This window comes from Chiloscyllium punctatum, chromosome 37 (assembly GCF_047496795.1).
Source record: "Chiloscyllium punctatum isolate Juve2018m chromosome 37, sChiPun1.3, whole genome shotgun sequence".
NCBI classification, from domain to species: domain Eukaryota; kingdom Metazoa; phylum Chordata; class Chondrichthyes; order Orectolobiformes; family Hemiscylliidae; genus Chiloscyllium; species Chiloscyllium punctatum.
Genome location: NC_092775.1, coordinates 61,042,659 through 61,068,612, shown reverse-complemented (window position 1 = coordinate 61,068,612; position 25,954 = coordinate 61,042,659). Strand labels below are relative to the sequence as shown.

Sequence of the window (25,954 nt, the reverse complement as noted above, 5' to 3'; positions counted from 1 at the left end):
TCACAGATTAGATCACTCCACATTCCTGACTACCGCTGATTCAACCCTTTGCTTATTAAGAGTCAATCTCCCTTCCCCTTAAAACAAAATCAACAATTCTACTTCACTGCCTTTTGAGGAAAACAATTTTAAGTTAATTTGGGGATCTAATGAAGGAAAATTCCTCTCTTACTCCCAAAGGCAATCAGACAGCAATCCAGGTCACCATGGTGACTGGGAAGCATATCCCCAACTGCCTTCAGAGCTGTCTCGGAAGATATATTGGCCACACTCAGAAATCATCCTGCAGAAATTTTCTGTAATTGTTGTACCTGTTGACAAGTCGTTCCAGAGGTTTGAATTTGTGCAAAGAGCAGACAAAACAATGATTTAATCACAGTCAGAAGCTTGCACCTTAAACTGTGAAATGCTCTCTGTTGAGTATATTGAATTGCCGAACACATATCATTACAGGCTATTTGTGAGCTTTTAATCTTGTGTGAGGACTACCATGAGGCAGAGTAACAAGAGTATCTGATTCTTAGACTGTGGGATGTGAATTGGTGGTTATACAGGGCTCCACAGTCATGAGGATAGAGAGGAGTTTTTGTATCATTAATCATGTTTCACAAAAGATTGGATAACCTTTCAGCTCAGCTCAGCTCAGCATTCCTAGACTTAACAGTACATTGCAAATGATTCCTCAAGCTCAGAAACCATGATCATAGTTAGTGAGGGGCGCATCCCCAAACCACATCAAGCATTCAGGACTTTGAGAATATATCAAGACAATCATGGGCCTTAACATCCACCACAGGTATAATGAGATCGGGGTAAAAGGCTTTCGACAAAGAAAAGTCCTTGTACTATTTTCCTTTATTCCTTCACAGAATGAGGGTGTTGCTGGCTAGGGCAGCATTTATTGCCCATCCATAATAGCCAAGAGGGCAGTTAAGAGTCAACCACATTACTATGGGCTTGGAGTCACATGTAGGCCAGACCAGGTAAGGAAGGCAGCTTCCTTCCCTAAGGAACCCAGATTGCATTTTGCCAACAATGGAGTCATGGTCATCATTAGACCCTTCCTTCTATTTTATTAAATCCAAATTCCACCATATGCTGTGGCAAGATTTGAAACCAAGTCCCGAGAGCATTATCTCAGTCTCTGGATTAACAGTCCAGTGATATAATACCACTACCATTTCATGCAGGATCAAATGATATCGGAGAAAGCAGAAATGAGGATCTTCAGCGTGAGCTTTAGGATGTCAGGGTTAGATTTTAAAGCAAGAATCATGAGTGTGAATTTTCTTTAGTCACATTGGTGCAAAGAACTGTCAAAGTAGAGAGGTAATTACATTGCTTGGATAGCAGATTTAGCTGTTCAGGAAAATAGCAGCAGTTCTTTTTAGCATTGACTATGTTAAGATTAGTGTCCTCACTGGCAAACATGATTTGGAGGTGCCAGTGTTGGACCAGGGTGGACACCACAGGTATAATGACACTGAATTCACGAGCAAAGTAATTGTATAGGATTACATTGGACATACTGCACAGAAACAGCCCCAACCAGTCCCTAGCAGTGTTTATGTTTCACCTCAATGACTTCTCCATCTTTTCTCATTTAGATCTATGGATATTATCCTCTATTGCCCTCTCCCTCATATGCTGTCCAATTTCCCTTTAAATACACCTATACTATTTGCTGGTAGTGTGCTCCACATTCTCACCACTATATGGGTAAGGAAGCTCCTTCTGAAGTTCTGACTGGATTATTTGATGACTATCTCGTGTTAATGGCCTCCAGTTACACTCTTCCCCAGTAGAGAGAACTGTTTCTTTCTTATCCACATTAGGATAAGAAATTTGTGGAGACAACACAAGTCCCACCTAGCAGGCTGGGAGAGCCAACAAGTCCAATGCATTGCCTCTTGTATGTCAGGCGTTTAATAGTACACTACTGGCTTTTCCCTATGGTCAAGAACAATTAGGTAGAGGAGCCTTGATGAGTTAGTGTAACACACCTTTTATATGATGCACACAGCTGCCACTATGTGTGATTTGTTCTGAACGATGTTGAGTTTCCTGAACTTTGTTGGAGTTACACCCACAACCTGTACGATCTGGAAGGACAGGGACAGCAGGTACATGAGAACACTGAAAGTTCACCTCCTGGCCACTCACCATCTGACTTGGAGCTATGTCACCGTTTCCTCAGTGTAACTGGGTCAAAATCCTGGAACCCCCTCATTAGTAGCACTGTGGGAGTGTAAATACCTCATGGGCCGCAGTGATTCAAAAAGGCAACTCACCGGCATCTTCTCAAGGGGTTTATAAGCTGGTATAAATGCTGGCATTATCTGTGATGCTCATACGCTTTGAATGAATTTAGAAAGATTTGGGGAAGAATGCAAGATTCAATCATATTAGTTCAGGGAAGAAAAGACAAAGATTAAATGAAGCAGAAATTAAAGCAAAAGCAGAAAGGGATATGGGAAGGCCTCAAAGTGGAAATAATAATGAAACACATTGTTGGAGAAAGGATTAATAAGCTTAATAGGTGATTTAAGAGATTACGATATTTAAGCTTTAGGAAGACAATGGACAAAGTATTTGAAATAAATTTGAATTGCGAAGGCCACATAAAGCCAAAGAGTAATAATACCTATATTAACAATTCTGATTGAAAGGTTATGGTCCTTAAATATTAATTCTGCTTTGCTCTCTACTGATACCCTCTGGCCTGCAATGCTTTCTCAAATTTTCTGTTTTAATTGCATCTTAACAGGAATGTGGCTGAGACTTGCTCAGAATTGAGCGTTGCTGGTTACATAATATTCAGATGGAGAAATTAGGAGAAACAGAGTGATGGCAATATTACCCAAGGACATTTTTTCAACATTCAAACACAGCAATACTGCAGGGAATAGTTAAATTTTGGGGATTGAGATGGGTTCTGTTATTGTCCTGTGACTTCATTACGGTTTGAAGAATGGAAACGAGATATGCTGCCATTCAAATAATATGGCAAAAAGAGGCATGTGGCTTAAACTACCCAAAAATAATGGGTTAAAGATAATTTACAAATGTAAACATAGAAACAGGATTCGGCCATTCAACCCCTCAAGCACACTGCACTATTCAATTAGGTCATGGCTAGTTTCTATCTTCACTTTGTTTATATCCTCTGTATATCCCATGATACCCTCATCTCATAAAGCCGATTGATCTCAGCCTTGAAAGCTCTAATTGACTCAGCATCCGTAGCCATTAGGGGCAGAGATTTCTGCTCCCCACTGCGTGAAAACAAATGCTTCCTGATTTCATTCCTGACTGGCCCAGCTCTCATTTTAAGTTTCCGTTCTGCATTCACTACCTCAGCAGAGGAAATTGCTTGTCTGTATCTACCCGAGCAAACCTACATCCAGAACCTCAACCTGAGCTACAAATCTTCTCAAAACGCACTATTTTTAACGTTGTGAAAAACCTTGACTGGGTCACCCTTCAGTCTTTTATATTTCAGGGAATAAGAACAAGTTTATACAACCTGTCCTCTTAAGAATGTGGAGTTTGTGCACTATTTTTACTTTAATAAGGATGAGGTTAAAGGTGCTACCACTGTAGTTCTCAAGGGTGAAGTGGGACAGGGAAGATAATGCAAAGGTAATAACTATGTAACTTTAATTGTAACAGGGAGAGTCACTGAACAGGCTAACATTGCCTTTGTGAAGGTGTTGATGACCCATATTCTTGAATCATTGCAGTCAAAACCAACCAATGACTGAGTGTTGTAGACTGACACATTCCAAGGTCCAGGAGTGTGTGCAGCTGCCACCAAGGCACAGAGGGGAAAGACATGAGGTCTTTCTGTTGAAGTTAAATGGGATTCCGTTCAGTTATTGGACTCTGCTACTGCCTCATATATATGTAAATATAATCTTGTACAAGTAAAAACTGCCTTTGATTTCTTTGCTGGATGGAGTCAAACCCCAATGCTTGCTTGAACCTTCATATGCTACTGTACAGAACCAAACTTCTTCAGTGACTGTGTGTGCATATTAAAAGATTTTTATGAATGAAGTATATTTTTGAAGTTTAAACATGCTTGATTAAAATATTTCAAAAGAGAAAGAACTGAAAATGGTTAAAATATAGACCATAAGACAGAGAAGCAGAAATTAGGCCATTCAGCCCATCGACCCAGCTCTGTCGTTCAATCATGGCTGATAAGTTTCTCAACCTCATTTTCCCATGTTCTCCCTGCAATCCTTGATCATGTTGATACTCAGGAATCTTTCTATCTCAGCCTTAAATATACTCAGTAACCTGGCTTCTGTGGCAATGAATTCCATAGATTCACCACTCTCCAGCTGAAGAAGTTTCTCCTCATCTCCATTCTAAGAGGTCTTCCCTTTACTCTAAGGCTATGCTCATGGGTCCTAATATCTCCTCCCAATGGAAACATCTTCCCAACATCCACTCTGTCCAGGCCATTCAGTAATCTTTAAGTTTCAATTAGATCTCCTCCCCCCCCACCTCCATCCTTCTAAACTCCACCAAGTATAAACCCAGAGTCTTCAAACTTTCCACATATGTTAAGCCTTTCATTCCTGGGACCATTCTCGTGAACCTGCTCTGAACACACTCCAGGGTCAGGGCATCCTTCTTGAGTTATGGGGTGTAAAACTGCGCATCATTCACCAAATGCAGTACTGAACCAGTTTTTTAAAAAAGCAAATAATTCAGAACATAAAAAAAGCAAACTCATTGAGAAATAATTAAGTCAACAACTTGGCAGAAAACAACGGGAATGCTAAACCCAAGTAATTTCACTATGTCTTCCCACAAGTAAGCAATGCACGTGATTGATCTAGGGATGGGTTAGGGTTAGGGTTAGGGTTGGGGTTAGCATCATTAAAGAAAATTAGGCAATTCAACCAAAATAGAGAGAAACCGAAAATGTTTCAGAAGAATATGATGAGAAAGTAGAAAGAAATACTGAAAAATGGCAGAGAGATAAATAGAGACTGTATCGACACTGCCTCGTGCTCCCATGAGGAGGTTGAACAGTTCATCCACTTTACCAACACCTTCCACCCCGACCTCAAATTTACCTGGACTGTCTCAGACTCCTCCCTCCCCTTCCTAGACCTCTCCATTTCTATCTCGAGCGACTGAATCAACACGGACATTTACCATAAACCGACCGACTCCCACAGCTACCTAGATTACACCACCTCCCACCCTTCCCCCTGTAAAAACACCATCCCATATTCCCAATTCCTTTGTCTCCACCACATCTGCTCCCAGGGGGACCAGTTCCAATACCGAACAACCCAGATGGCCTCCTTCTTCAAAGACTGCAATTTCCCCCCAGACGTGGTCGACGATGCTCTCCACCTCATCTCCTTCACTTCCCGCTCCTCTGCCCTTGAGCCCCGCCCCTCCAATCGCCACCAGGACAGAATCCCACTGATCCTCACCTACCACCCCACCAACCTCCATATACAGCGTATCATCCATCGTCATTTCTGCCACCTCCAAACGGACCCCACCACCAGGGATATATTTCCCTCCCCTCCCCATCAGCGTTCCGAAATGACCACTCCGTCCGTGACTCCCTCGTCAGGTCCACACTCCCCACCAACCCAACCTCCACTCCCGGCACCTTCCCCTGCAACCGCAAGGAATGCATACTTGCGCCCACACCTCCCCCCTCACTTCCCTCCAAGGCCCCAAGGGATCCTTCCATATCCACCACAAATTCACCTGCACCACCACACACATTGCATCCGCTGCACCCCGATGTGGCCTCCTTTATATTGGGGAGACAGGCCGCCTACTTGCAGAACGTTTCAGAGAACACCTCTGGGACACCCAGACCAACCAACCCAACCACCCCGTGGCTCAAGACTTCAACTCCCCTTCCCACTCCACCAAGGACATGCAGGTCCTTGGACTCCTCCATCGCCAGATCATAGCAACACGATGGTTGGAGGAAGAGTGCCTCATCTTCCGCCTAGGAACCCTCCAACCACAAGGGATGAACTCATATTTCTCCAGTTTCCTCATTTCCCCTCCGTCCACCTTGTCTCAGTCAAATCCCTCGAACTCAGCACCGCCTTCCTAACCTGCAATCTTCTTCCTGACCTCTACGCCCCCACCCCCATTCCGCCTATCACCCTCGCCTTGACCTCCGTCCACCTATTGCATTTCCAGTGCCCCTCCCCCAAGTCCTTCCTCCCTACCTTTTATCTTAGCTTGCTGGACACACTTTCCTCATTCCTGAAGAAGGGCTGATGCCCGAAACGTCGATTCTCCTGCTCCTTGGATGCTGCCTGACCTGCTGCGCTTTTCCAGCAACACATTTTCAGCTCTGACCTCCAGCATCTGCAGTCCTCACTTTCTCCTCCAAAGAGATAGATAGTTCAGGATCATGAATGTATCAAAATTAAAGGCTGGACGAAGCAATGGTGGAGATAATTGAGCAGTAGCTTGCTCGGAGGTTCTAGAAATGTCCTGTGGAAGGGCAGGAAAACTGCACATATGGAGCAGTCAGCGGAATGTTAGTGAGGTGCCAAAGTCGGTAACAAATGATTAAATTAATAGTCCCTTGAAAGACATAGCTTGATTAAAAACAGCTGCCATTGACTTACACAAGAACTTTGAATAAATAATCAATTGTATTGATGAAAGATACTCCGACCACACCTAATGGATTTTCAGACGTTGTTTGAGATGGTGCCACAAGAACTTGGTTGATAAAATTAAGAGACAAAAACAGAAGTAGCCTCAGTTTTGTCAAAATGATTAGATTACATGACAGTGTGGAAACAGGCCCTTCGGCCCAACAAGTCCACACCGACCCGCCGAAGATCAACCCACCCATGCCCCTACACTTACCCCTTACCTAACACTACGGGCAATTTAGCATGGCCAATTCACCTGACCTGCACATCCTTGTGACTATGGGAGGAAACCGGAGCACCCGGAGGAAACCTACGCAGACACAGGGAGAATGTGCAAACTCCACACAGTCAGTCGCCTGAGGCAGGAATTGAACCCGGGTCTCAGGCGCTGTGAGGTATCAGTGCTAACCACTGTGCCACCGTGCCGCCCACAAACTTCCCACTTTGAAATGTATTGCCTGTGACACAGTTGCACAGGTTGAGTAGGAGGGTGCGAGAGGAAGTGAAGAAGCAATGTGTTTATTGCTGTGCATTGAAGGAGAAAGAGAGGAGGGGTGGCTAATGAAGGAATATAAGAGGTAAAAACAATAACTGCAGATGCTGGAAAGCAAATACTGGATTAGTGGTGCTGGAAGAGCACAGCAGTTCAGGCAGCATCCAACGAGGGCTTTTGCCCGAAACGTCGATTTCGCTGCTCGTTGGATGCTGCCTGAACTGCTGTGCTCTTCCAGCACCACTAATCCAATGAAGGAATATAGACAGGCCTTACAAGTGATTAGCCCAGTCAGAGAGACAGCAGCTCAGCAGTACCACCAGGAGAGATAACTGAAGCTGCAAAGAGTATCCCAGGGTGTGAGCGTGATGAGGCACCTTTACGCGGGGGGACGAGGGGGGTGCGAGCTGATTTTTTATTTTAACTGGGGTCCAACATGGAGACTTCTGTTGTGCAGTCTCCAGCTCTGCCTCACCCGTCCACCCACCACCCCACCCCCCATGAGAAATCCCAGTGTGAAGTTGTACCCATGATGTGGATAGCCTCCAGTTGTGTTGGTTGTGGAAGTAGGTTCATGGGGAGGTACCCTGCCACTGCCAAAGCAGCCCTTTAGTTATTTAAATTGATACCACTGTGTCCTGTTGGCCAACACCCGAGCCACTGTTATTCTTGCCTCCTGGAATCCACCCTCCGCAGCTTGTCTCTGTCAGAGGAACCTTCCTGGTGTGACACCCTTGTCTCATACTCTCCCAATTCTTTCTGGGACCAGCCAAATCTCGGCCAATGTCTTTATCAGACTGAAATTTGTGTTCCTATCACATCCAGGTTCTGGGCGCCTTTGCTAGAAGAGAGCTGGAGCCAAGGCAGGTGCAAACAAATGATAATTTATTGACTATTTATTCGACTTACAGAGACAGACCTTACCAAGAGTTCACCTCTAGGTTCCTGCATTAACATCAGCTGAAATCATTCGTGATGATCTCTAACAATGAGCATAATTGCTATGAACCTGTATAATATAGCACCTTAGGAAAAGACACAAATATGAACTTCTCAAAATTTATAAACAAACTGTGCTTAGTTATACTTACTGTAAAATTGAGTACAAGCAGTTCCAAGATTTAACTCACATTCTTCTGTAAACTATCATTGCTATCTGAATGGGTAAAGTGTCTGGGTGATTTGAGTTTGCAACTAGAAATGTTGAATATAAAAGCAATGTTATGGTTGCTATTCCCATTGCTAAATCATGGGTTAATCAGTTGGGGTATTATGGATATTTCTGGGCATTAAACTTCAGCAAAATATGTAAAGGCTTGAGAAAGGGTACAGAAGTTCCACAAGGTTAAAGGAGTTCAGCTGTGAAGAGATTTTGAAAACATCAAGATAGTTTTCCCTGGCACAGAGAAGGAATGGGGCGACGCATGTTCTGACCAGATGAGAGATTATGACTCTGCTCTTTTCGCATATCCATCACAATGATTTGAATTCCTTTTATCACTCAGCTACACATGACTCCAATAAAAATGCTAGCTCACTAGAATCACATAAGGTACATGTTTAAAAGGTTTCTTGAGTGAAAAGAAGAGGACATTTATTATCTGTCGTGATTTGCGACATCAGAAATACCAGTTTTCAGCCAATTTGATTCACTCCATGTGATTTTTGTTTCAATTAATTTAGAGGTATGAGGGTGTCACTGGCTAGGCCAGCATTTATGGCCTGTCCCTAACAGCCCAGAGGACAATTAAGAGTCAATCACATTACTGTGGTGCTGGAGTCACTTGTAGGCCAGACCAAGTAAGGATGTCAGTTTCCTTCCCTAAAGAACATTAATGACAAGAAACAGTCGGAGGTACTGGGTATGACAAAAACTGTGGACCCTAGCAACATTATGTCAATAGTGCTGAAGACTTACGCTCCAGAACTTGTCATTCCCCTCGCCAAGCTATTCCAGTAGAGTTACTAGTTTTTAATCTGTAACCATAATTGTTGAACTGATATCTTGTAGGAAATGATGCAGGACATTGAGTTCTTGTTAAATAAATAATTTTCTAAAGTGCCTTATCCATGGGTGTTGCCTTTTAAAAGGCTGAGTGAAAACAGGGAGAGACAGTGTTTTCCAGTTCTACTGTTAGGAATCCATTGTGTCATGCTCAGTATGGCTACCAAAGTAGGCAATTGAAAAACAGATCATTTATGTGTTCCTGTACGTGGCCTCATTGGTGTTTCCCAACCTCTCCTCCCCTCCCAAATCTAGATTATTCATGTTTTATGCAGTTCATCTCAGTACATGAAATTTCTCTTTGAAGCTTTATGTAAAACAGTCAATACAAACCAGAGTTCCATCACATTCTAATAAAAAATGTTAATTTTGGCTCAGAATTGTTTTTGTTTATTGTAGCTTTTCTGAGCTGAATAACCTATGGGAAGCTGATTGTTCTGGTCATTTTTGCATCATTACCTTTTCCTTTGCAAAAATGCTTTCAGCCATTAATGTTTCAGTTATAGAAATCAGATGGATGTTTGGAGATTGATTGTCCATCTTTCAGTGCAATCATAACATAAGATGATAGTTTGCAAGATGAGGTAAGGTTCTGACAAAAGCAGATAAGAAGGAAACTATTCTCTTGTGTAGCAATAACCACAAAATTCATAAATGTAAAATTATTGGTTAAAGGTCTAGAGGGAAAAGTTGTAGAATTGTATCACAGTAACAGACCTTTCGGTCCAACCAGTCCATGCAGAACATAGTCCCAAACTAAACTAATCGCACCTTCCAGCTCCGCTCCCATATCTCAACAAACCTTTCTGATTCATGTACATACCTAAGTGTTTTTTAAACACTATATCTGTATCCACATCTACCACTTCCTCAGATGATCATTCCATACGCAAACCTCCCTCTGTGTAAAATATTTGCCCCTCATGTGCCTTAAAAATGCCCCCAGTCTTGAAATCCCCCAACCGAGGAAAAAGACACCTGCCATTAACCATGTTTATACCTTTCATGATTTTATAAACCTGTATAAAGTCACCAAGTTCAAAATTAATCTGTAGAAGTAATCAGTTGGATGTTATTGTTATTGGAATGTACTCACCATTAGATTTCAAAAGTGTGAAAGTTGGACAAGCTAAGTTTGGCGAATACCAAATTCTGGGGGTCCATCTTCACAGTGGCAGCCAGTGTTGTGTTTTCCTCTGGTACTGTTACCCTTGTGAAAAATAGTGACATCCCTAACCCGTCAAACACTGCCAGACAACCAAAGGGCTGACAGCTCATCAGCTACAGTAGCTCCATCACTGACCATCAATAGGGAAGGACACAGGAGCCTTTGAGTGTGTGCTCTCCCAGGATCAGACATCAAGCTCGGCCCTTCACCTTACTGTGAAGCAGTCACACTTGGGTGCAGTAAAGAATGGGATAATAAGGATAAATTGGCAAGACTCCCAATTCACAACTGTGAAACCAACTGCACATGAACAGCGATCTGCCTATAATTTAATCATTAGCTGTTTCTAAATCCATCCATGTAATTGTTCCCCGTGAAGCAATGGTACTTGAGTGTGGTTTAAACAGAAGCATGGGCACAATGAACGATCACAATTCTGAGACAGTGAGGCTAGTACGAAAAGAGTCTAAGTGCTATGCGATGAGTTACGACCATGTTGAAACATGCAACAAAGGTTTCTGAAGGCTGCAGCTGAGCTATTAGTTATCTAATGACCACTGAGTGTACGATTCATAGATTTGAAAGTTCAGGATCCATTTCTTGCTGAGTGAGTACATTTTGAGCCACAGTTTTTACGCAGGTTTAGGGGGTGAAACGCATAAAATAGGTGGCTGGCCTGTTACCTGCTCTCCCACCTGTGTGAACTGACCCTCCTAATAATCAAGGTGGGTGGCTGCTGAAATCAGTAGGCCGCCTGTAATATTAAAATACATAATTAAAGGTCAACTAAGTTTGTTCCTGAGCCTATTGACCAGGAAAATGCATATAGTCACACTGAAAGGCCGCTTCATGTCTTAATGAGAAGAGATGGGAAGGAAAGGGGTACGCCTCATTTCAGGGGGACCCTGTGTGGCTCGGTGAGATGTCTCCATGTCTGCATAACATCCCCCCTGTCCTCTCCCCCTCCCCACACCCCAACCTTACTTTCTCACCAGTTGCCCTTTCACAACCCACTCCCCCGAGCCCTGAGATCTCCCTGTTCAAAAAACCAGTGACTCTGAGTCATGTGGAGAAAGTGAGGACTGCAGATGCTGGGGAGTCAGAGTTGAAAAGTGTGGCGCTGGAAAAGCACAGCAGGTCAGGCAGCATCAGAGGAGCAGGAGAGTTGATGTTTCAACATAAGCCCTTCATCAGGAATATGGGGGGCAAGGGGGCTGAGAGACAAATGGGAGGGGGTGGTGGAGGTGGTGCTGGGGCGAAGGTTGCTCGGAAGGCAATAGGTGAATACAGGTGGGAGATTTGATAGGTCAGTGGGGAAGGTGGAGCGGATAGGTGGGAGCGAAGATGGACAGGTCAAGATGGCGGTGCCAAGTTGGAGGGTTATATCTAGGATGGGGTCAGGGGAGGAAAGACTTGGAAACTACTGAGGTCAGCATTGATGCTGTGTGGTTGAAGGGTCTCAAGGCAAAAGACGAGATGTTCTTTCTCCAGTTGTCGGGTGTCTTTGATTGGGTAGTGGAAGAGGCTCAGGACTTGCATGTGGGAGGGGGAGTTGAAGTGGTCAGCCACAGGGCAGTGGGGTTATTTGGTGCGTGTGTCCCAGAGGTGTTCCCTGAAATGCCCTGTCATGTTTCAGGGCACAGCTCTGGGACACACGCACCAAACAACCCTACCACCCTGTGGCCGACCACTTCAACTCCCCCTCCCACACCGCCAAGGGCATGCAAGTCCTGAGCGATCTCCACTGCCCAGTCAAAGCCACCCAACAACTGGAAGAAGCTTGCCGCATCTTCCATCTTGGGACTCTTCAACCACATGACATCAACATCAACTTCACTAGATTCCAAATCTCCCCTCCCCCCCCACTTCATCCCAACCCTACAACTTGACACCGCCTTCTGACCTGCATTACCTGTCCATCTTCTTTGTCTCGTATTCGTTCCACCCTCCCCACCGAATTACCACAATTACCCCTTCCCCACCTGCATCGACCTATCACCTTTCCAGCTACCTTTCCCCCACACCCACACCCCACCCTCCGCATTCCTGCCCAAAACATCGACTCTCCTGCTCCTTGATGCTGCCTGACCTGCTGTGCTTTTTCAGCGCCACACCTTTCGACTCTGAGTCATGTGGCAGCCCTTGTGCTCTCTTGTGCAGTCCCGGTAGCGCCTACTACCGTGTTTCTGGGGCTGCCAATCTGCGCTGCCAATCTTTCCCCTTTAAAAAAAAAGCAACTTATAGAATTCTGTATCACAGAAGGAGAGTAATCAGCCTATTAGCTTATGCTAAGCCCATAACAGAGCTTCGTCAAAGGTAAAAACAAGGACTGCAGATGCTGGAAACCAGATTCTAGATTAGAGTGGTGCTGGAAAAGCACAGCAGGTCAGGCAGCATCCGAGGAGCAAGAACATTGACGTTTTGGGCAAAAGTCCTTCATCAGGAGTAGAGCCTCTATTTTCCTGCTCTCAGATGCTACCTGTTCCATACTGTTTCTCCAAGACCCTGATGCGTTTTTATTTCTTTTCCTTTTGATGTGTTTGAAATTCAGTTGGAGAGTCATAAAGAATTACATTTGATTCCACATGCTCTCAGGCAGTCCAATCCAGATCAACGTGTCACTCAGTTGGCATTCTTCCCAACCTCTCTGTCATTCCATGATTGCTTCTATCCACTATTTGCTCAACTCCTGATTTAACTTCCTCACCCCTCCCACCACCCTTGAGGGTGTTAGCTGGCAGTCATTCTGCCCCGGTTAGCATGGAACCAAGTCAACAGCTCTCGAACTAAATAAGACAGGCCGGAGGCTGGGAGAGCACAGCAAGCCAGGCAGCATCAGGATGTGGAGAAGTCGACATTTCGGGTGTAACCCTTCTTCAGTCCTGGTGCTGCCTGGCTTGCTGTGTTCTTCCAGCGTCCTGCCTGTCTACTTTGGATTCCACCTTCTGCAGGTTTTTTTTGTCTCTAACTAAATAAGGCCAGTAAACCAGTTTGGGGTGGTCCTTTTGCAACAACTTGATCATTGATCATTGATCTGAAATTCTAACACAGTACACTTTCTCTGCACAGATGTTGCCAGATTTGATGAGTATTTGCCACATTTTCTGTTTTTCTTTTGTTTCAGATTTCCAACATCATTTTAAAACATATATTGTGTTAGAAAGAAGCAGTTGATTTCATTTGAGCTAATTTCTAAACTTCAAAGAAGGTGATTTGATCATCTTTGCAGTGATTGCATACTTGATGGTAATCTTGAGTTAATCAAATATGAACGGTCATCATTCAAGAGCACCACTTTCAATCATCCACCTTCTTGTACCCAAGGCAACACCAGCAAGAGGTGGTTTGAAATTCTGCCCATGTCTTTATAAATCTACAGCACAGCCAGGAATCTCAGTCCTACTCCTTATTTATTTTATTTTACATATGGGCTAAGAATAATGTAGTGATGTATTGCAACAATAAAAGTTTGTTTACTCCAGAGGAGTTGGAAGGATGTGTAAATATTAATATTAATGAATCTCTGTCTCGTGAAATAACTCTATCCTTGTCATACATCGAACCTCTCCAGCCTGTTTGTATAGGGATGATTGATTTATCATGAAGTCGATGCTGATCCTCCTGAAAGCATCAAGGGAAAAAAATTGGAATTTGGTGTCAGTCTACTGATGCTGTTCTTTCAAAAGAGGTGCAAGAAGCCTTGAGTGTCATCCTGTTGTATTGTCTTCTCTCCTTCAAATAACCCTCAACTAACTGTTTCCGTGATGGTGTGTTTTGTGTAGATGACCACTCCCAAGTGAGCAAGGCCTCCCTCGGTGTCAGGATTCTGGATGTCAATGATAATGCTCCAGAACTTTCCATGCCATTCGAAGCTACTATTTGTGAAGATGCCAAAGCGGGTCAGGTAGATGCAATATTCATTGGATTTTTCGGTTAATACAATCAGCTAAATCTTCTCCTAGAACAAGTCATCAGTTGATACAAGCTAACTCTGGTCCTCATTAAGCAAAGCCATCCAATTGATTTCAATAAACAGGGAATCAATAAGTATTTGAGGTAATGGCCCATTGACAACCGCCTAATATGCAAGTCATTTTGAGTTCCCAGGCTTGTTTTGCTGACTGAAGGTTTTCGCAGAGGCTGAAAACATAATTAATGCAAATGCAGCACGATAAAGATTTTTCCCAAGAGTTTTCATACAGGTATTTACATACTGAGAGCACATAGAGGATAGTTCTGCCACTGAAAGGTTTCCTGACAGCAATTGTTAAAGATGAAGAGTTAAGACCTGGGAGGGTAGACTTTCTCAATATGTGCTGCCACACTATACTTGGAGCAGTGAGAGAGGCATTTTCAGTCAAACTGCTAAAGTTAAACATTTATGAGGTGGTTGCTTATATCACTTAATTTTTTTTAAAAAGTACATTTATATTGTGAGTTTTACAATAAGACACATTTCTTCACAAATACTTTTGAAGTGTAGTCACTATAGTGGTGTCCGAAGAGCAGAAAGGAATTTGCACACATCAAAGTCATACAATGTGGTAACAGTTAAGGGCCAGAATACAAGGCAAAATTCTCTGTTTCTCTTAAAAATATTACTTTAAAAAAGAGACAGTAGCTCAGTTTAATATCATATCGTAAACAGCATTGCCAACAATGTAGTGCTCCCTCAGTATTGAAATGTGACTGTGAACGTGGATGATATGTTCAGATCTCTGGAGTAACAGACAGTTGCTCAGTTTCATATCTGACTGTTTCCAGCAGCAACTTGTTTGGAAGATCACAGTGTTTCCATACATGCTTTAGGAGCTGACAACTCCTGGAGATCATGTTGATGGAAGAGAGTACCATTCCCACCAGGTGTAGAAACAAAAGAAATAGGCCGTTTGAGCCTGCTCTACTATTCACTATGGTCATGGTTGATCATCCAGTTCAGTAGCCTGTTTCTGCCTTTCTCCATAAACTTTGGAAGTCATGTTGCTGTTAATGTAATTACACAGCTATGTTGGATGGTCGCCATCTTTTGTGCTAATGGAAACAAGTGGGATCATATAAGGGTTGTGGAGTTTGCAATCAATGAGTAGGTCATCAGGATTGGTTTTGGAACTTGGCTTTGTACTACTGCCATTATTAAAGATCCCTTCTTACCAGAGTGTAAGATTCTCTCTACACTGTTCTATGTTTGATAGTATCCCTCTAGAATTGATAATGTGCTCATTTCATAGGGATCACTACATCCTCAACGTACCAGCTAATAAGTGAACTCTGACAAGCATTAAAACTAACCTAATTAGACTTGCTGAGATCCTAAAAAGAAACAGACACAAGATTTCCTCTTCTCTTATGAAACCTGAGTATATCCAAAATTCTCATGTACGGGCCCCGAACGTATGATGCCTCATTCATCCCTCGGCCCAGTGGTGACAACACCTCAGGTTTAAAGAGCTCATCCTTACTTTCAAATCCCATTACAATAGCCCCTGCCTGCAACTTCCTCCAGCTCTGCAGCCCTCCAAAATATTGACACTCCTCCAATTACCCTCTCAGGTATTTTAATTGAATTGTGCAAATTTTAATTGTTCTACCATTGGGGGCTGTACCTTCAGCTACCTGGGCAGTATGTCTTACAGTTCCTTCTCTGACCCCTTCTTCCTCTCTTATATGCAGGCACTGTTTAAGACCTACTCTTTAATGTAGCTCCTAGTAACCTGTCTATCTCTCCACGTAACTCAGCTTTTTTTTGTAGATTACTTACAGTGTGGAAACAGGCCCTTCGGCCCAACAAGTCCACACCGACCCACCAAAGCGCAACCCACCCAGGCCCATTCCCCTACATTTACCCCTTTACCTAACACTATGGGCAACTTACCATGGTCAATTCACCTAACCTGCACATGTTTGGAGTGTGGGAGGAAACCGGAGCACCCAGAGGAAACCCACGCGAACACGGGGAGAGTGTGCAAACTCCACACAGTCAGTCACCTGAGGCGGGAATTGAACCCAGGCCTCTGGCGCTGTGAGGCAGCAGTGCTAACCACTGTGCCACCGTGCCGCCCACTTTTGTTGGGAAATTTTCCTGTGTAGCACTTTGGTAGATTTTATGACATTAAGATGCTGTAGAAATGCAAATTATCGTCGACAACAAAAGTTGCAGAAGCTTATTTAATACTCTGCAATAATCGGTCACTTTAACGTGTTGTAAGCAGGGCCCGTGTATTTAATTTCCACAGTAATAGCAGATGGTTAATGCTGCCCATGATAGTCAGGGACAGTGGAGGTGTTGGGGACTGTATTGATGAAAGCCAGCATTCCTGCGAGCAGACGGAGTTCCACATCGTTGGCACTCTGGAAGAACTGCTACAGCTCAGACTTTGACGCTTTGTTCTTTGTTACAGCTGATCCATACAGTCAGCGTGGTGGACAAGGATGAACCGCAGGGCGGCCATCGCTTTTACTTCACATTGGTTCCTGAAGCAGCTGACAGTCGCCATTTCACCCTCTGGGATATCAAAGGTACACCTTGCTCCCAAACCCACTTTACAAGAGGTAGCAAACCTGAAAGGCGAATTGCGTGCAAGTGGCAAGAAGAATATGGTTCAAACTTGTATCCACAACAGTACACAGTACCACATTGCAAATAAGATGTAACCTTGAGGCAAATTGCTTCAACATTATATCCAGAGAAAGACTAATGTTAAATTTATTCCAGTATGCCATACTTTCACCCCAAAGAGTTTTGACAGAGTTATTATATCAGTGTTTTGAAAGTAATATCACCCATTCTTCATATCTGATGCTTAATTCCAGTAAGTCTATTATTCAACATTGAAAAATCAGTCATTGTCAAAGAGGACAGTGATTCTTACTACCAATTGAGTCACAGGCAGATTTAACATGTTCATTTGAAGTCCCTTGGTCAAGTATTTCAGTCAAGGCAGAAAATAAGTGGTTTTACAATTACATCACAGTGCATAACTTTAAGGCCTAAGTATAGTTACTGTAGGTAGTGGAATGAAAACGCTGTAAAGCAGTCGCTTATATAATAACTAGCGAAGTTTAATAACTATCCCACCTGGCCTGAATAGCCCATTGTTACACCAAATTCAGCATTGTTTAGTGTGATGTAAAAGGTCTGGTTCAAAAAGAATGCATTCACAGGTTTAAAAAACATGTAACTACATTCTGAAGAATGCAGGCAGAGTTCATGTGTATGCTTAAGACTGAGATAGATAGATTCTTGATCAGTGAGGAATCAAGGTTACACAAAAATGCAGTAAAGTGAAAATAAAGATTGTCAGATCAGTCATGATCCTATTGAATGGCAGAATAGGCTTGAGGAACCAAATGGCCTACTCCTGTTTCTACTTCTTATGGATTTAGAAAGTCATATTGGACTTGAAAGTTTAACTCTGTTTATCTTTCCACAGATAATGCCAGACTTACTGTGTTGCTCCAGACCTTTCTGTTTATTTTACAGATTTCCGACATCCACAGTATTTTGCTTTTATGATGATCCTGGATTTGATCATTCTATTCACAAGCTTTTTAATCTTCATTTCATCCCTGTTCCCAATACACCCTGCACATCGAAGGGACTCCAAAGGGTGGCTCTCCTCTGGTTGCTGTCTTTTCAATGGACAGAGATATGTCCTCTATTCAGCCATTACCTGTAAGGAGAGGTGGCACTGATCAAAAACTAAAGATTAAATGAGTAATTGAGATTGAATAACATAGCTATATAGTTAGGTAAGAAGATGAGCGATAGAGGAGTGAGACATTATACAAAGAATTAGAATAAAAAGAACAGAAAGAGGTTTACAGAGTCATAGACTCAAAGTTATACAGCATGGGAAAAGACCCTTCGGTCCAACTCACCCATGCACAACAAGTATCCAAAATTAATCTAGTCTCATTTACAAGCATTTGCCCCATAGCCCTCTAAACCTCCCTATTCATGGACCACCCAGATGCTTTATAAATGTTGTAATTGTACCAGCCTCCACCACTTCCTCTGGCGTTACATTCCATATAGGCATCACCTTCTGCATGAAAAAGATTTCCCTTAGATCTCTTTTAATCATTCCAATCTCACCTTAAACCTATGCTTCTTGTTTTGGACCCCCCTATCCTGAGGAAAAGAACTTGGCTTTTCACCCCATCTATGCTCCTCATGATTTGATAAACCTCTATAACCCCTTTTATAAACCTCAGTCTCCAAGGCTACAGGGAAAACAGCCCCAGCCTATTCACTTCTCCCTCTCGCTCAAACACTCCAACCCTGGCAATATCCTTGTGCATCGTTTCTAAACCCTTTGAAGTTTCACAACATCACTCCTATACCATGGACCCAGAATTGAATGCAGTTTTCCAAAAGTGGCCTAACCAATGACCTGTACAGCCACAACATGATCTTCCAACTCCTATACTAATGTACTCACCAATAAAGACAAGCATGGTAAATGCTTTCTAGACCACCCTGTCAACCTGCGACTCTTTGTGGAGAGCATTACCATCAATGAGGTTCAGTTGGACAGGATGGCCTGTTTCTGTGCTGTAAGTGCTGTGTTCGAGGCAAGGATTATATTTGAATTGTCCAACAGTTTGTAAAGTTATAGTGTTCTGTTGGACAAGTGATTTCTTTTCAGGGGTCATGCTGCAATTGTTCGGATGGAGCTGCATAGTTTGAGCAAGTGAATGATTAAAGTTATCCATTATGTCACCAAGCACAGTGAGTGTGCAGAACTTTGACAGATGACAGCCTTGCTTATCATTCCATTCGTGCATTAACAGCTCTTCTGGCTCTGTAAGTGCCAACCATTTGAAAAGTAGGAATTAACAATTAATTAGCTAGCAGTCAGTTTGATACAGAACTGGATCTGACATTATGCTCCCTATTATACTGCTGTCAAAATATGCCGCGTGCTGAGGAGAACTGTTGCCAATAACTTTCCACCTTCCTCTAACATCAAGAGTTTTGAAGATACATTTTCAAGGATTCCAAGATATTCACCTGGTATTTGTTTTCCCATTAAATTATGGTGTATACTTGCAGATGGAGGTAGGTATACACTTTACTATTAACTATGGATATACTGCTTATCTGTATCTCTCTGGCCATATTGGTATTGTGGCTGTGGATTAGGGCTATTTGTCCCATTAAACTGTTAGCACTTGGTCAGCAATATCCTGCAGGTTGAGTGAATTCACCCATGTGACACTATAGAGATGTTTGGCTATTAATATTGAGGCCAGCAGAATTGGATTTGGTTTCATAATAAGCACAAAGCTGTGTATAACTTAAACACAACAGTAAGCTTGATTCTGAGGAGTGGATAGTACAGTGATACTGTCCCTACCTCTAAGCCAGGAGGCATGTGTTCAAGTCCTATTTGCTTCAGCAGTGCATTGTAGGATGTCTGAACAGGTTGATTAAAAAAAATCTAAATTTGATTCCACCACTGCTTTTCTTCCCAAACTCTTTGTATATTTGTCACTGTGACTCAGTGACACCTAGATATGATCAGTATTACACAGGGTTGTATTATAATGACGTGTCACATGGACCAAGCTTGTATTCCCTTGATTATGGGATATTAAGAGATGTTGAACAAAAATGTTTGAATGTTTTAATAAGCTAAGAGAAACTATTTCTGCTGATGAGGAATTACAAATCAAGGCTGGAATCGCCTTAAAATAGAGCTGAGTCATTCAGGGACACTTTCAGGGTGCACTTCATGTGCTGGAAGAAATTTGGAACATTCTATAAACAAAAAGACTGTTAAAGTTGTGGATCCATAGACAATTGTTAGAATGAGATTTTATATTGTTGTCTATCAGGGTGTAAGAATGTGACACACTATAAACGAGGAGTGCCTGAAGTACCAGTGTTACGATAATGTCATATAAACATGGTAGGAGAATAGCTTAGGATCTCAAAGGTGTAAAAACTGCAATTTAGGTCCACACAGTTTTTGTATAAATGTTTACCATATCATTGTATCTTGTAATAGGTGTTCAAGAGGATATTCTTGTTAACTAGCAAGTTGTTTTCCTCTGCCGCATCAGGCCCTATAAATCCTACCGGGAAATCTACCACATTGTGAACAATAGTACGGACAGCCTCATACAACATGGTGATCAGCAGTGAGAATTGATTGTACAACAGATATATTGCTGTTTGCAAATACAGCAGCAATTACTGAACCAGAATGGACACATAAAATTGTACAAAATAGGAGAAGGAACTAAATTGCTCTTAAAGATAACCTGCACAGGTTCAACAGGCTGAATGTTTTCCCCTTGTGCTTTGTTAGTACCTGAGCAGCATATTTTGGTGATTTGTGTAAATGGACTTCTAAATTTCTATGGTCCTCTACTGCTCCAAGCATTTCACTATCCAGATCTAGCCTTTATTTATGGCTTAAAATAGATTATTTCATATTTGCATTCATTCAAATCATTTGCTGTAGTTTTGCCAAACACCTATCAATATCCCTCTGTAATTTTATGCTTTTGCATTACTTATTATGCCAGCAATCTTCTGCATGGCTAACTGCCATGTTTAGTCATTAATAAATCATGTAAAGCAGTTTAGACTCTGTATTCTTGTTAGAAAGAACTGGTCACTGCTTTCCAAATAAAATACACTCCTACATTCGTACTCTCAGTTTCCAACTACATAACCAGGTCAGTAATCTACTTACCACCATGAGAGTTTAAATTTTAGTCAATGGCTTCTCTACAGATCCACATCAAATGGCTTATTGAAAAGCATATGAACTACATTGAAGATATTCTCCAGATATTTACTTTAGCAAGTTCCTCAAAAAAAGATTGAATTAGGTTTGGTAGACACGACCTAATCTTCACAAATTTGTGTTCATGTTTTTTGGTCAGTCCATAATTCTCGAAGCACTCAGTCACTTTTGATCCAAAAGATTTGGTTTAATTTATTTATTTATGTCATGTATGTTTTGTTACAAAATACAGTGAAAAGTGTTCTCGTGTTGCCACTCTCCAGTGCCATCTTAAACACACAAAAATAAACATAGAATATAAAGGCAGAAGAATAAAGAAAAAAAACCTTCCCCATAACTTGCTCTCCTTTACTTTTCATAAATATGTGTTTACTTTTCTAAGTTTCCAATTGTAAGGGCATTGAAAGAACCTTTGAAGGTTATGTTAAGAGGATCTTCATTTTACACACTGACTTTAAAGGGTGAAACCCAGGATGTTCTGGGCATTTTTGGGGCTTTGGTGCCTTTGCGTTTTTCAAATATTGTTTTCTTGCTCAGTAAGGAGTTTAGCAATTTGAGAAAGCAAATTCACCGAAATGTCCAATGTTGACATGGTTTCATTCATCAGAGTGCTTGGCTGGCACACCCTAGCTGTTCATTCCTGAGGGTACATCCACCCTTGGTTTCTTGTCAATCTAGTACCAACTCCTCAGAACCAAAATGTTTTAACTTTAACTTTCAAATAGGGATTTGAAGACCTCAGCTTGCTGTCTGGAAGATTGCAATTGCAGACGGATTCTGTCAGCTTTCTTCAAGAGAAAACTAAATGCAGCATCACACACATTACACTGTCATATTCTGTTTATCAATAGGATTAGAGAGGATTAGGAAGAGAAGAATTCCTCTGCATGTTTAATATATTAAATAAAACCTGTCAATATGAACACATAGTTGATAGAGCATTCTTTTGATGTTGTTATACTGAGGGAGAAGGAAACTTTTCTTTCTGTTGTCAAGCAATGAGCTGTGGTTGAAACTCATCAACAATTTGTTTATTTAGAATCAAGTTACATCATAGTCGGGAGCTGAATTAAACTTTACAATCAATCATTTTTCCAACTAAATTGAAAAAGCAGTAAAACAAAAAGAGCACAGTTAAATGATGTAATAGTCATTTGGTAGCAATCTCATGAAGACAGAAGAGTTTATTGCATCTGTGGCATCTGTTTTCAAGTGATTCCCGAAGCATCTGATTAGGTACATTTGTGAAGGCCAAGAATTGCTCTGCAAGTCTTTTTCTGAAGGTTTTCAATGGCTTTTCATTGCTTCCCCTCAACTACAAGTATGCTCATATTCCAATTTGGACTTGAGCGTGGTAGGAACAAGCATAGAATATGTGGAAATATTAACAAGACTTATGTTTCAATTAATATTTCTAAGGTCTTTTACAAACTAAAGTCAAAACAACTCACAGCAGACATAGACGTTCCATGACACTGGCAAACCGGCTAGTACAGTAAGTCCAAATTTATTTCTCCAAACATCCTTTTTCTCATAAAAAAAAGCAAAAAGCTGAAAGTTAGCAAAAATCTACTGAGAAGCCCTTTCTATTGGTTTACTTTGCTTCTTTGTGGGTAATTATTTAGATGCAAATGATTTGGTTTCTGGAAGTTGGAGAAGGGCTTTACCTATGTTGTGACGTTGTTTACAATGTTTCCATCTTATACTCTGCCCTTGATCTTTCTGCGGTCCTTCTACAAATATTTTCTTTCTTTACTTTGAGTATATTGTTCACGTTTGGCCTGGAGTGCCTCTCAGCATCACACAAAGTCTCATTTTTTCTCATATTAAAATACTTCAGCTGATGATTAACAACCTCAGAGTTTCTGCATATGTCTTGTCTGGTCACATGAGCAATGCTCACTGCATGCCACGTTATTGTATAAGCCTGTCTGTTATTCAGCATGAGAAACATTTGTAGCCACCATCCACTTTAAGGTTAGAATTCTACCGGGGTCTGCATGGCCTGTTGTGATAGAGGAAAAGCAACTTGTTAGTTTAATAAGAAGAGGCATTTGTCTTGAACATTCTATGTTATTGAATTTTATTGCTTTGTAAAATTACACTGATCTGATTGTGATTACAAGAAGAATTTGTATGATAGTTCTCAGTCCTTGAAGATCTTAAGATGTATCCAGTCCATGTTGGTGCGTAAGATACTCATCATCAGAATCAACCCTTTGAGATGCTTACAACCCTATGCAGGGGAATCTCGATTACCCGAACATGATGGGTGGGCACTATTTCGTTCAGATAATCGATTATTCGGTTAATTGATTAAATGCCTTTCCTCTGAGGCTCAGAGTTTTTAGTCTGCTCCCTGTTCAGGAGACTGAAGTAGCACACAGCGCATGGGGCCCCAACCCCCCCACACCGTCCCGATCTAGTGCAACACCGCCCCTCTACCCCCAGCACTGCCCACCCGCCCCCAAAAACGTGCAACACTGCCCCCCAACCCCCACCCACGTGCAACACTGCCCCTCCGCCCCCAAAACTGTGCAACACTGCACCGCCGCCCCCTGCAACACCGCCCCTGTCCCCTTGCACCGCCGCCCCCACACACCCAACACCTGCCCCTACCCCAACCCGTCCAACACCGCCTCCTGTGTGTCCCCCCAACCCGGTCCACCCCCACCCCCTCTCCGTGCAACTGAACTGTACACCAAAATCAAGACTGCTGCTGCTGTTGCTTTTGTGGGGTAAGTCTCCAAATAGCACACAGACACAGCCACAGCCACACACACAACTTTTTACTGCAACTTTTTGACAGGTTCTACCTTTGCCCTGTACAGGACAATGTTGGTCAGATTATCTGGGGAAATTGGGGTGGGGGGGGTGGTTACAGCCCACCCTTGTGTAGAACTCCAGGGAATGTGTGGGGAGAGAGAGAGGACGGGCAGTCAGTCATTTAGAGACGGTGCCTGTTTAATCACTGTAAACAAAAGATGCAATCACTGCTGGAAACTCATCTTTGATGTAATGTTTCTATCGGGACCTGGCGATCTCCTTCGGATAATCTGCTTTTTGAATAATTGGTGTTCGGATAATCAAGTTTCCTCTGTACATCATTTATCCCAAAGCTGTGATTTTTCTTAAATCCAGACTGTTGCTGGCTGGGTCAGTGTGCACTAATTAATTGCCCAGAGGCCAGTAAGAGACAAACATGTTGCTGTGGGTCTAGAGTCACATGTCGTCCAGACCAGGTCAGAATGCCAGTTTCCCTCCCTGAAGGGCATTTGTGCACCAGATCTGTTTTTTGTTTCCTGACAATCAATAATGGATGTTTCTTATTGAATTCAAAATCCACCAGGGATTCGAATCTGGGTCCCCGGGGCGAACATCACCTGCCCTCTTTTTGTCTCATTATTAGATTAGATTACTTACAGTGTGGAAACAGGCCCTTCAGCCCAACAAGTCCACACCGACACTCTGAAAAACAACCCACCCAGACCTATTCCCCTACATTTACCCCTTTACCTAACACTATGGGCAATTTAGCATGGCCAGTTCACTTAACCTGCACATTTTTGGACTGTGGGAGGAAACTGGAGGAAACCCACGCAGACGCGGGGAGAACGTGCAAACTCCACACAGACAGTTGCCTGAGGTGGGAATTGAACCGAGGTCTCTGGTGCTGTGAGGCAGTAGTGCTAACTGCTATGCCACCGTGCCGCCCATATTGTTGTACATTTGTCTATATAATGATATTTACCACTACCTCTCTTCATTAGCTTTAGCAAGAAACACAAACAAGCTCCATCTTAGTCCTCTGAGGAAATCCAACGTCCGTGCTCCTTCCTTCACTTCCCCATTTTAATCAGACGAGCGACTCACAACTTATACAACAGTTGAAATTCTGCAAGGTTTTTCCTGCATTGTCTTCCATGAGAATCCAATGGAGACTCATAAGTATTTCACAAGAATTTTTGTTAGGGGATTTCTGTCTCCCAGGCCTGTTCTACCATTTAATTTTATCATGGCTCATCTGTTTCTGAACTATACCTACCTGTGTGAAACCCTTAAAAACCTTGACTAATCTAGCCCTAAAATTCCCCACTTCTGCTGGATTCTGTTACTGGACGTAAGTGAGCAGATGCAGTAGGTGAAGAAGGTGGCAAATGGTCTGTTAACCACCAAAGCAAGAGAATTCAAGTTCAAGACCAGGAGTGTCTTGCTGCAATGATACCAGGAATTGACGATACCACACTTGGAGTATTGTGTGCAATTTTGGTTTCCTTATTTGGGGAAGGATGTCCTGTTCATTTCGGGAGTGCAATAAAGGTTTATCAGACTGATTCCTGGGTTGGCAGGACTGACGTACAGAGAGAGATTGGATCAGTTAGGAATATTTTCACTGGAGTTTAGAAGAATGAGGAGATTTCATAGAAATCTATAAATTTCTCACCAGATTAGAAGGATAAATGTAGGAAGTACATTCCTGATTACCAGGGAGACCAGAACAAAGATGCATTTAGGACTGAGATGAGGAGACATTTCTGCATCCAGACAATAGTGAATCTGTGGAATTCTCTAAATGGGAAGCATTTGGAGTCATAATGTTGAATGTTTTTAAGAAGGAGTTAGCTATCACTCTTCGGGCTTTAGGAATCCAAGGGTATGGGAAGAAAGGAGGAGCATTTTGAGATTCGCATGCAATTGTCTATCCCATCATTCCTGGTAACTGAAACTCTGCACCAGGCTCACCAAATACTTCTCCAAGTCCCACTGAGTTAGGTTTCTCACCTCAGCATCGTGTATAATTACCAATTCTGGTTGGATGTATTCCAGAAGATTGTATTACATGAGCCCCGCCCTCTGTCT

General features: G+C 42.4%; 1 protein-coding gene across 1 annotated transcript in view; it reads left to right on the top strand.

Annotated features, from left to right (window-relative positions):
- LOC140463157 (cadherin-22-like) overlaps positions 1 to 25,954 on the top strand; it is an 852,306-nt gene that overhangs the window by 759,901 nt on the left and 66,451 nt on the right. The window contains exons 9-10 of the mRNA XM_072556924.1: positions 14,117 to 14,238; positions 16,733 to 16,850. Of these exons, the coding sequence (XP_072413025.1) occupies positions 14,117 to 14,238; positions 16,733 to 16,850 (240 nt within the window). The remainder of the gene's footprint in view (positions 1 to 14,116; positions 14,239 to 16,732; positions 16,851 to 25,954) is intronic.